The 12,638-nt window shown below is 44.8% G+C and overlaps 1 protein-coding gene across 1 annotated transcript; it reads right to left on the reverse strand.

Moving 5' to 3' along the window:
* Window positions 1-4,121: 4,121 nt before the first annotated feature.
* Window positions 4,122-12,581, reverse strand: MRPL22 (mitochondrial ribosomal protein L22). The gene is made up of 7 exons (XM_068161699.1): window positions 12,525-12,581; window positions 12,374-12,419; window positions 10,683-10,818; window positions 8,963-9,028; window positions 7,970-8,047; window positions 7,089-7,158; window positions 4,122-5,003 (listed from the first exon to the last, which is right to left on the reverse strand). Exons 1-7 carry the CDS (start codon window positions 12,550-12,552, stop codon window positions 4,792-4,794), a joined length of 636 nt encoding a protein of 211 aa, XP_068017800.1. The 5' UTR covers window positions 12,553-12,581; the 3' UTR covers window positions 4,122-4,791.
* Window positions 12,582-12,638: the final 57 nt, after the last annotated feature.

Genomic DNA, 12,638 nt, shown 5'->3' on the forward strand with positions numbered 1-12,638 from the left:
GCCCCAACTTCATGCTAAATTAAAATAAAGGCATCCCATGACCACAAATATGGTTTAAGCCTCCATTCTTCTTGAAAGGATGAAAAAGGGAGCGAGTCCAGGTTCAAGCATGGCACCTTCATTTTACCTCACAGCCCAATGACTGTACTACTGTGCAACAAACACACAAATTAGCACTCAGATGCAGGAGTCAGATGCTCTGCCCCACATTTTGTCTTTAGTTTCAAGAACACTCTGTTCAAGTGCATTACATGGACTTTCAGATTAATTTCCTCAGCTAATACTCTTGAGGTGGGTGCCTAATGTGCCTGGTGTAAAGTTGCACTCTCCTTGGTTTGTTCTCTTCAATGGCAGCCTGCCCTCTGTGTTAGTGTATAACTTCCCTGAAACAAGAAGGGAGTGCTGATGTTACAGAGCAAATACAAAATGAGCTCTGCATTTGCTGACTACTCTCAAGAGAGATCTTGCTCCTTACTTCAGTCTCCAAAGTCAGTTCCTGAAATCTTGCCCTCCTTTCAAGTTATTTTCCCTAGGTAAGGCTGCAGCAATCAGGAACTTATGTCATCATCATCATTACTGCTACTGCAGTGTCTCACTTTGTTTAATTAGTAATTCTTTCAAATTTTAATTCTGAAGTATGGCTGGGTAGATGCCATCCAGCAATAGACTTGTCCTCTGCAAATCCTGACTCAGGAGCACTCTCAGCTAGACCACAGCTCATGATGAAGAATGCCACACTGCTTCTATGGTTCATTAAGGTCCTTAGGAGTAACCTTATTTCTGTTTAAAGGAGGCTTCAGTTTGCAAGTGACCTTACAGCATCTCAGCAATGGGTTTTCCTAGGGACTGGCACAAAGCAAACAGTGATTGCTATTGCTCCCTCACTCCAATGGCAGGACTGTTAGACACTCCCCTTTGTGCAAATGGGTTGTCAGAAGAACTGTGCTGCATGACCTTCAGCAAGTTCATGCCAGGTAAAGTAACACAGCTGAATCACAGGGCAGAACATGCCTGTCATAGTATCAGACAGGGTTGGAAGGGACCACAAGAATCAGCTAGTTCCAACCCCCCTGCCATGGGCAGGGACACCTCACACTAGATCAGGCTGGCCAGAGCCTCATCCAGCCTGGGCTTGAACACCTCCAGGGACGGGGCCTCAACCACCTCCCTGGACAACCCATTCCAGGGCTTCACCACCCTCATGGTGAAGAACTTCTTCCTCACCTCCAGCCTGAATCTCCCCACCTCCAGCTTCATTCCATTCCCCCTAGTCCTATCACTACCTGAGATCCTGAGAAGTCCCTGACCAGCCTTCCTGTAGGCCCCCTTCAGATACTGGAAGGCCACAATGAGGTCACCTCAGAGCCTTCTCTTCTCCAGACTGAACGAGTCCAGAAAAGGGCAACAAAGTTGGTGAGGGGCTTGGAACACAAGCCCTGTGAGGAGAGACTGAGGGAGCTGGGATTGCTTAGCCTGGAGGAGACTCAGGGGTGACCTTATCACGCTCTACAACTACCTGAAGGGAGGTTATAGACAGGCAGATGATGGTCTCTTCTCCCAGGCACCCAGTACCAGAACAAGAGGACACAGTCTCAGGCTGCGCCAGGGGAGGTTCAGGTTGGATGTTAGGAAGAAGTTCTATACAGAGAGAGTGATTGCCCATTGGAATGGGCTGCCCAGGGTGGTGGTGAAGTCGCCATCATTGGAGGTGTTCAGGAGGAGACTTGATGGGGTACTTAGTGCCATGGGTTAGCTGTTTGGGTGGGTTGGATTGGTTGATGGGCTGGATGTGATGATCTTGAAGGTCTCTTCCAACCTGGTTTGGTTTATTCTAAATAAAAGTTTATTTTAAACAGCCCCAACTCCTTCAGTCTGTCCTCACAGGAGAGGTGCTCCAGCCCTCTGATCATCCTCATGGCCCTAATGCCTATCTGTGCCCAGGGATGACCTGAGCCCTAACACTGTCCACCTCACAACAGCACAGACCTGACCAGCATCAGAAGTCCCTAACTGTGCAGTTGCTGTCTATCACACTTGTATTCCACATTTTTAAAGAGGCTGATGATCATTTTATAACTACATTCATCAGTCTTTCGTTACTCCACCTTTGATGAACTACCTCAAAAAACTTCACAGGACTTTTGAAAAGTCCAAAAAAAAAATAGAAATAGCCCCCATCCCAAAAGACATCAGGCTGGCTGCCAAAAGTGCTTCCACTTTCTCACTGGGTGCTTTAAAATGTTTATCCACAAGCCCAACTGCACGTTTTGAAGTTTCCCTCAATTAAATCTCACATTGCTGAGCACAGCTCACAGTTCTCCCCTCTTCAGATTTCCCTGAAGTCTTACAACACCTTCAGGCATACTTGCTGCTTCTCTAGTTCCTGTAACATCAGCACATACACACACCAGTGGTGAATTTACAGTGCCCCCAGACGTTACCAATACAATCAGCAACAAGTAGAGGCCCAGGTGCCCATCGCCCTCCCCTCTGGTGGTGGCTCCTTCAAGAGTATTCTTTTACTGGGGGGGTCACAGTAATAAATTAGCTTCTTCTGCTAAGGACTTGCTGCAGTTAGCATGGAATTTTCTGTGGGAATATGTATCAAATATCTAACTAAAGTGCAGATGTGCTAATTACTAAGAAAGCACAGCAGAATGAAAGCTCCCAGGTTTGATTTACCTATAGAGTGTGACAGTAAAAAACTTCCATCACTCGATCTCACTGTTTGATTTACCTATAGAATTTGACAGTAAAAAACTTCCATCACTAGATCTCACTGTTTGATTTACCTATAGAATTTGACAGTAAAAAACTTCCATCACTAGATCTCACTGCATTTTTCAGAGGTTCAGGCAATAATGGCAAGCAACAACCATCCCTTGTGACTGAAGTTGGTTTTTTTTTTTGGAAGCCCAGGTCTGTTTGTTTAAAGGAGTGTCAGAGCCACCTGCTGCATCATAAAGCAGCTGGGAGAGACATCAGTCACATCCTCACTTCTCTCACTGTCTGAAGATTCATAGCTAGAGCACTGGTATCTGTAAGGACAAAACCTTGTCTGCAGATCCAGAAGGGATCTGAAGCAAAATCTATAACATGTAGGAGAAACTGCTACTGGAGTAACCTAGCTAGAAGCCAGGTTTTACATGCTTACATGACAAGTACTTGGATCATTTAGCAAGTCTTTAGTCTTCTCCAAGATCAGTGACCCCCTGAAAGATTAAGGCATTCAAGTTTGCTACAACTTGCAAGAGATGCAGTATGAGAAAAGACTTTAACAGCAACTGGCAAGCAAAGCACAGCTGTTTATCACAGCACACCAGCAACAGCTCTTCAAACATTACCTAGAGGGTTTTACCAGGATGCATACCTTTCAGACAAAAGTTATAAACCATGGCTTCAGAGCAAGTGAGGAATCTGTAACTGCGCTGCAGAACACAGACAGCAAATGACCACCCACTAATGGTACTGAGCTAGGTGTGTGCCTTCTCCTGAAACTTCAGTCTCCTAACACTCTTGAAACATCAGCAGACCCTTTATTTGGCAGCCAAGGGAAATAGCTGGATCACTTTCATTAAGTCAACAAAGCAACTTGTTTCTTTATAGAAACTGTCCCTTCACCCTCACTCAAGTACTGATCAAAGCAAAGGCATGTAAGAAAAGCTTCTGCTAGCTGGTGTAGTAAGAAGACCCAAATGAAGGAAGCAATCTGTCTCTAGAATCCATTCTAACATTCCCAGAATAGAAAAGAAAGGTCTAAGTATAAGTCATTTGCATAAACAAGCAACTGCTGACTCTCTTTTTATGTTGGTGTTCATGATCTCTGGCCGAGTTGAAAATCTGCCTGAGTGAAATGAGATTCCCCTTACTAACCTCAGCCTTCTTGTCTTCAAAAAAGCAATGGCAAAATGGGATTGTTCTCAGAGAACTGAAAGTCTGATTTGTGTATGCAACAAGCCATTCCATACTAAATCCACAGAGCATTTTACTTTCTTCCACATTATAAAAGCAATTTGTTTCCAGACAGTGGAGATTAGCTGGTTCGCTCTTCACCAAGACAAGCTTTTGTCCATGTTGTGCCTGCTGCCCACACTGAGCTTCCAGAGAGGAGCCTGGACTCCTTGCACACATCAGTTTATTAATGCCACGGTCAGAATCAAGAAGAGTTTCTACAGGCTGGGAGTTTTCACTGCTGCTTCCCTCTAGCAAACTAAACATCGCCACCTACCGACTGCCAAAACCTGAACTCCAAATGAAGTTTCTGTTCCCCACTCCCAGACACGATGCCCAAGATGCACAACAGAAGGCTGCAAGGAAAGAGCATGACAGAAAAGGCAAGCATAAACTGGTGCCTGAAAATCTCAGCGATGATTGTTACTTGTTTTGTTACACCGTTGTAGCTACTTTGAGGTATCAAGTCCTAGTCCAGGTCTTGACTTTGCAGCATGACTGTCAAGCACATTTTTACAACAGAGGCCCCAACCATTGGTAAGAGACAGGTGTGTGAAACTGAGGACAACTGCAGTTGCTTACAAGCTTTACAATGGCACCATGTGCTCTAGATTTGATAGTCCAGGGTAGAGCTGGAATGCTGTGGTCCAGATATCTCAGCAAAAGTAACATCTGATGCTGCTTTTCCAAGATTCTTCCAAACCCATGGCTTGACACCCAAGTAAAAAGTCTATGATGATTCTTGTATAATCAAAAATATGACTAAAACCATGCTTTGAATTATTCTGGTATATATTTACATTGTCAAACAAGAGATACCTATACAGCCACAAGAGTTTGTCACAGAGTATGAACGAGGGTTCTGCTTCGCAGCTGCTCCACATATTCTTTTGCTTGGTCAAAACCAGTCTTTGGTGGCTCTGGAGGAGGAGGAGGACCCTCCACCAGCTTCACAAAGTAATGGCACCTGGAGATCTTCATGATGCCAAACATGCCCTTGCCATGGTAACGAATCCGCTTCACATAGCGGCCTCTGCCCGTGGCTGACACAGCTGAAGGAGAAAGGCAGGAGGGAGAGAAGACAATTCAGTCAAGAATCTGCACATCAGTCAAGAATCACACATCTGCAGCTGAAACAATGCCTTGCTAGGGGATCTTTCATGACTGCATATGAAAAGTTAACTCTACTTCAGATTCTCTCCACCATCTTTCCTCCACTGCACTTAGCAGATACTGCTACAGAGGAAACCCTGAGTTGCATTCACACTATTCAAGAGCGCCAAAGAGATGAACCTAGATAGCATGTGTGCAAAGATAAATATGTGGTAAAGGACAAACCCAAAAGAAGCTACACTGAACACTTACCAGATAAAATAGCTCTTCTGAAGGTGGTATTAATTCCACTGCTTTTCAGTAGTTTGTGTCATGAATTTCTGGTGCAGTACTACAGACTTCATTTCCCCCTGCCCCGGCCCTTCTCCCTTTATTGCATTCATCAGAGGTATTTTCATTATCTACACATCCAGTGCTGCTCTAGCAGATAAACCTTCTTATGGTAAAGGCCTGGAGGGCTCCAAAGAATTCTAATCAAATCTGCTCTACAGTCCAGGTTACTTTAAGCTTATGAGGTCAGCTGAACATCTATATCTTATTTGGCAAAACAGGAAGTTTTGTTACTTTGGGCCTAAAATAAAGAAACCCTACAAGTAAATATCTCTCAAACATATTTCTAGGCAAGAAAGTGCTACAGTTACTACAAACTTACCTTGTAATCATTTATTAAGAAATCTATTGGCAATAACTTTACTTTCATACTGTTTCTTGCAGAAGTTTAGATTGCTATCCTGCAAATCTAGTAGTACTAGCCACAGATGAGGCCTCCAGCATCTATGTTTGTTGGCAACAACAAAAAGCCATTAAAATTTCCAGCTTCTTGTCTAGTCTTCCAGAATCATGTCAAGAATCAGGGCTTTCTGTTCATAGAGGCAGCAGAAATTCCACTCTCAGATGAATAAACCTTAAACCCAATGCATCTTGCAGATGCCAGAAGAACAATAGTGAGACACCAACTACAACAAACTCATGGTCAAAGGCTCAGGAGCCACACTAACTTCAGTGGTGCTGCTGCAGACGCCTTTCCTGTTTTGGTAAAGGTGAGAACAGAAAAGAGAGAGGAGGAACAGAAAAGAGAGAGGAGGAACAGAAAAGAGAGAGGAGGAACAGAAAAGAGAGAGGAGGAACAGAAAAGAGAGAGGAGGAACAGAAAAGAGAGAGGAGGAACAGAAAAGAGAGAGGAGGAACAGAAAAGAGAGAGGAGGAACAGAAAAGAGAGAGGAGGAACAGAAAAGAGAGAGGAGGAACAGAAAAGAGAGAGGAGGAACAGAAAAGAGAGAGGAGGAACAGAAAAGAGAGAGGAGGAACAGAAAAGAGAGAGGAGGAACAGAAAAGAGAGAGGAGGAACAGAAAAGAGAGAGGAGGAACAGAAAAGAGAGAGGAGGAACAGAAAAGAGAGAGGAGGAACAGAAAAGAGAGAGGAGGAACAGAAAAGAGAGAGGAGGAACAGAAAAGAGAGAGGAGGAACAGAAAAGAGAGAGGAGGAACAGAAAAGAGAGAGGAGGAACAGAAAAGAGAGAGGAGGAACAGAAAAGAGAGAGGAGGAACAGAAAAGAGAGAGGAGGAACAGAAAAGAGAGAGGAGGAACAGAAAAGAGAGAGGAGGAACAGAAAAGAGAGAGGAGGAACAGAAAAGAGAGAGGAGGAACAGAAAAGAGAGAGGAGGAACAGAAAAGAGAGAGGAGGAACAGAAAAGAGAGAGGAGGAACAGAAAAGAGAGAGGAGGAACAGAAAAGAGAGAGGAGGAACAGAAAAGAGAGAGGAGGAACAGAAAAGAGAGAGGAGGAAGAGACCTTTGAGATTATCGAGTCCAACCTATCACCCAACACCATCTAATCAACTAAACCATGACACCAAGCACCCCATTCAGTCTCTTCCAAAACACCTCCCTGGGCAGCCCATTTACTAGAAACTATCCTCCAGTAATTTCTGCTGATTAGAAGCAACAAAATCTTATTAAGTGTAAGAAATTTTTCATAGGGCAGGATGACATTTTTCTGCAGTAAAATAAGAAACCAAATGTACCTATATGTAAATTTGATTTGAACTCAACATTGTGATTCCTTACTGCCATTTCCTGTGCTTCTAACAGAACCTGCAACAGAAGGAGAAGAAACACTGAGCAGGAATTTAAGCAATGTTATTTCTGAGCTCTAGATTACATGGAAGAAACAGGTACAGAAAAAGTGTTTTATAGAAACCCACATTTTAAAAAGATAACTACCTTTCAGACAACATTCTTTGCATATGGACTGGAAAAAAAGCTACAATACAACTTGTTTGATACTTTGGGGAAGAAAGGGGGTGGAAAAGATGGTTCTCATCAGCTTCTGTCCACCTTCCATCCATAGACCTTGGTTTAATTAGACAAACTAGCAAGAAAATCCAAAAGGTGCACAAAATGAACTTAAGCCACTCAATATTTTCAGCTAATCCTGGGCATTGCTTTGTCATTGTATTGCCAGAAATCAATGCTCTGACCAAGAAATTGACTAATATGATACACCTAACAACTACAGTGTGTGAAAGGCTTTCAGGCCTCTACAGAACTGAGTCCCTTCCCTGATGATATCCTTTGTCTCTTACAATTTTAAGACCCAAAGCACATTGATGTAGCAGCCATAACTGACAAGGACTCTGCATTATTTACCATTTAATACCAAGTACTGTTGGAGAGAGTACCCACATGTGATTTGTTATCACTACAAGTTCAAACAGCCAGCACAAGTGACCCCTGCGTATTCCTAAGTCACAGTACTACATGACTGCTACAAAACTGTGCTGTGTGAACGTGTTCCAAATGGGCTAAATAGGAATATGGACAAGTATAGAAACATCTCCAAACTTCTGGTGGCAGATGTTAAGTTTTCATGAAGGCAGCAGTGTTAAAGAAGAGCACTACATACCTCTTTGATCACCTTTGCTCCCTTTTTATCACTGAATTCCAGCTGAGCAAGAGCCTGATCAATGGACATTCCTTTTATCTGCAATCAAAGTGTTAAGGTTAACTCCTGTAAGTACAAATATTTCCCTTCTCTTACTCACCACACACTATTTAAGTTATTTTGCCATGATAAAGAGAAAACCAAAAGAGTGCAGTTTCCTTAATTAGCATTTCTTCAATGTAGTATCTTACACACAAACTTCTGAGCTAAATACTGAATGAAACTTGTTAAAAACATTACCCTTCAAAGTTCCCTTTGCCAGCTGCTCCTGCACATGGAAATTCTTCCACAGTGCATAATCTGCCTGTGATCCTGGGTACCCATCTGAGGGCATACTTGGAGAAAACAGCTAAACCAAACCACAAAGAACTGTTGGCCTGCACAGAGGCATGCCCTTCCCCAGGGTGCCACAATGAAGATGCTCATTGGATTGTGCCTGCACTAGGCTGGTAAAGCAAACACAGACATTACATTTTGCATTCTGACAGATACAGGACCACAGGGCCACAGGATGTTAGGGGTTGGAAGGGACCTCCAGATATGGAGGCTGGGGAGGGACTTCTCAGGATCTCAGGTAGTGACAGGACTAGGGGAAATGAAATGAAGCTGGGAGTGGGGAGATTCAGACTGGATGTGAGGAGGAAGTTCTTCCCCATGAGAGTGGTGAAGCCCTGGAATGGGTTGTCCAGGGAGGTGGTTGGGGCGCCGTCCCTGGAGGTGTTTAAGCCCAGGCTGGATGAGGCTCTGGCCAGCCTGATCTAGTGTGGGGTGTCACTGCCCATGGCAGGGAGGTTGGAACTAGATGATCCTTGTGGTCCCTTCCAACCCTGACTGATACTATGATATCATTAAGTCCAACCCACCTGCCAGAGCAGGGCCACATAGCCATATAACCTAGTGCAGGTCTATATAGCTAATCTAGTGCAGATAGAGTACAAAGTACTTTTTGCTTACCAGTGTTGCCAGATACCACATCTTTTGATGGCTGTATTTTATATCCCTCCGACAGTGATACACTTCCTAGATGCAGAAATCAGAAGTTAGTAATGCTGTGAAAGCAAGAAAGGAGCACACACATCTGCTCCACAATCTGCTTTCTTACTAGGAATAAAGTAGGTGTGACTCCCTCTACTACACCATGAACATAACAAATCAGCCATACTTCTGACATGTGGAAGTGAACACATGAAGAAAAAAACTGTAGCTAGCACACAGAAAATTTGAAAACCATCTTAAGAGATTTAGTTTATAAATAGAAGTTTATAGGAAGGATGAGGTTTTTTTTTTCATCATCTTTTCCTTTCCTCCTCTTCAGCTTTACAAGCAGTCTAACACTGACAGATCCATTCAGCCTCCAAAATATTACTCTGTTGCCAAGTCAGCCTGCTGAGACAGCAACTAAATATTACCAGAATGAACTTAATTAGCTTTGCAGAAGTGAAGGCGGTTTCGAGTTTGACTGGCACAAAGAGCTGTCTCCACAGACTCATTTAACACTGTAACTGTACCACCAGGGACCAAAATTAGCCAGCAAACTTGAACATCAATACAAATCTGAAAGAGATGGCATTCTTTATGAACAGGTAGGAAACTGATTTAATAAGTGAGTTGGTCGATAACTGCATTTTCACATCCACTGCATTAGTCAGCACAGGGCACTGCATGCAGTCCCATGGACCTTGACAGGCTGGAGAGGTGGGCACAAGCCAACCTCATGAAGTTCAATAAGAGCAAGTGCAGGGTCCTGCATCTGGGTCGAGGCAATCCCAGGCACAAATCCAGGCTGGGCAGTGACTGGCTGGAAAGTAGCCCTGAGGAGAGAGACTTGGGGGTGCTGGTGGACAAAAAGCTCAACATGAGCTCTCAGTGTGCACTTGCAGCCCGCAAAGCCAATCAGATCCTGGGCTGCATCAGGAGAAGTGTGGCTAGCAGGTCGAGGGAGGTGATCCTCCCCCTCTACTCAGCCCTGGTGAGACCCCACCTGGAGTACTGTGTCCAGTTCTGAAGCCCCTATTACAAGAGGGATATGGAGGTGCTGGAAGGTGTCCAGAGAAGGGCCACAAGGATGAGCAGAGGGCTGGAGCACCTCTCCTATGAGGACAGACTGAAGGAGTTGGGGCTGTTCAGTCTGGAGAAGAGAAGGCTCCAAGGTGACCTAATTGTGGCCTTCCAGTATCTGAAGGGGGCCTACAGGAAGGCTGGGGAAGGACTTCTCAGGATCTCAGGTAGTGACAGGACTAGGGGGAATGGAATGAAGCTGGAGGTGGGGAGATTCAGGCTAGATGTGAGGAGGAGGTTCTTCATCATGAGAGTGGTGAAACCCTGGAATGTGTTGTCCAGGGAGGTGGTCGAGGCCCCATCCCTGGGGGTGTTTAAGCCCAGGCTGGATGAGGCTCTGGCCAGCCTGATCTAGTGTGGGGTGTCCCTGCCCATGGCAGAGGGCTTGGAACTAGATGATCCTTGTGGTCCCTTCCAACCCTGAATGATACTATGATACTATGTCCTTAGTTCATGGTGTTAAAAATATGCCTGTTCTTTTGAAATGCAAATACTTTGCTGAGGAGTGTGCCAACAGCTGCCACAACACATTAATTCCCAATGAAGAACAATTACAAAACTGTTCAGAAATTGCCTAACACAAGCAGGCAAAGAAATGGACAGGTGTAATCCTTACAGCCGGTCTGCGAGGCTCTCCAGGAAGCTGGGGAGGGTAAACAATCCTGTTCTTTTTCTCCCATTTTGCAGATTTCTGCAGATATGTACTCGTGTGGATGCATGACAAAGGAAGAAGGCTACTGGATGCCAGCCACCTGCAAGACACGACCACAGTCTTTGCTGCTGAGCACAAGAGTTCTTTGTCCCTGCTCCATTTATCTGGACTAGAATTCAAACAGAAGCCTCAGGCTTGGCTTTCTAAAGCAAACCATGAACTATAAGTGACACCGGCATAGCATGAGATTCCACATCCAGTGTCCCTAAATTGTCACCCAAAGACACAGTCACAGGCAACATTCTGAAATTTGAAAGGAAAGGTACTTTCAAAAGGCAATCAAATCCACATAAGCCAAACCTGATAGCAAAACTCAGCTCGGATGCAGAAGAAAAAACAAGCTACCTTTTGCCCCCTGCTGACTAGATGAGGCAGAACTGGGCGCCCAATCCTAACTACAAAGAACAACCAAATTCAAGACTAGATACTATGAATTTTACTAAGGCTGGAAAAGCTTCCTGAGGGTAGCCAAGCTGTGCAAAGCCTTTTAAAAATGCCTGGCAAACGAGGTTTGTATATTCTACAGGAGGTTAAATAATATGGAATATTTTTTTCAGATGTTTACCAAACTCAGTGTCTTGACACTTAGAAATCTCATCCACCAAAACAAACAATTCATCATCACTAGCTGCAATTTCATCAATTAACACAGGAAGGCACTTAACACGAACATTAATATAACTCTGTAACTTAATAACTCAAGTAGTGATAAAGTCTTCCTGATATTAGCAGAGCACATTAGCATATTTGACAAACAATCAATCTTATACTCCTACTGTAAGGTAACTCGACCCTCATGTGAAGGGCAACTGGTATTTCACTTTAGGAGGCAAAAAGGGCACAAACACATTGTAAGTAGAAGACATTAGCGACCATCGACAAACGTAAGTACATTCTGCATGGGTCAGTAAGGGGAACAAGAAACAAAAGCTTTCTAGAATCAGGCACAGTCAATAATAACAATAACAATAATAATAATAATATAAAACTAGAAGAATTAAGTAAAAGAACCTATATACAAATAAACCATATAAACTAGAAGAATTAAGTAAAAGAAACAATACATCACCCTGTTTAGCTACAAGGCAGTAAAGCAAAGCACAGATCAATGTAAGCCTCTTTCTTCTTTCTCAGTCTCTGGAATTTACTTTGCCCTAGTACAGATCTAAGCCCTGCACGTTGCAACCTTTCTGAAGTCAGGGATACAGTCAGCACTGATCAGTGCTCCCCCAGCAGAGCTCTGATATTTCTCCAGACTAAGAGGAAAGACCAGCAATCACAGGAAAACAATGACTGGGGAAAAGGCAGAGGGGAGCAACAGGTCAGCCAGAGAAACACGAACATCCGATGGAAAGAGGTCGGGGGAGAAATGCCAGCAGGCCTCAATCTTCGAATACATGGGGAGACACTGCAGGGGCACAGAGCATTCCCCTTAGCTCCAAGGGAGTGTGAGAACCCAGTAAGAAGGCTGAGCCAGGAGACCCGAGCCACCGGCCTCAGGGAGCCCCTAAGCGAGGCGCCTCGGGCCGTGCCTCAGTTCCCCGGGGTGCAGGAGGGCAGAGCCCGCTCCAGGTTGACGGCAGAGCCAAACTCACCTCTCCGGCTGCGTCCGGCTGAGGAGGCCGCGGGCCCAGGCAGTACCTGGAAGGAAAAAACATAGCGAGCAAGAGTAAGCAGGCGAGAGACGCCCCCGCAAACCAGCGCTCCGCTGTCCAAACCAGCGCTCCGCTGTCCCCCCACACTCACCCACACCGAGCACCCAGCGCGCAGCCATCTTCCCCGTCTCGCTTTACGGCAGGCACGCTCGGCTCGGCTCGCTGTTTGCGACGGCGTGCGCGGCGCTTGGCGGCAGAGCCCGCG

Source organism: Melanerpes formicivorus, unplaced genomic scaffold (assembly GCF_026170545.1).
Source record: "Melanerpes formicivorus ecotype bairdi unplaced genomic scaffold, bMelFor1.0.p_v2 SCAF_2, whole genome shotgun sequence".
Lineage (NCBI taxonomy): Eukaryota > Metazoa > Chordata > Aves > Piciformes > Picidae > Melanerpes > Melanerpes formicivorus.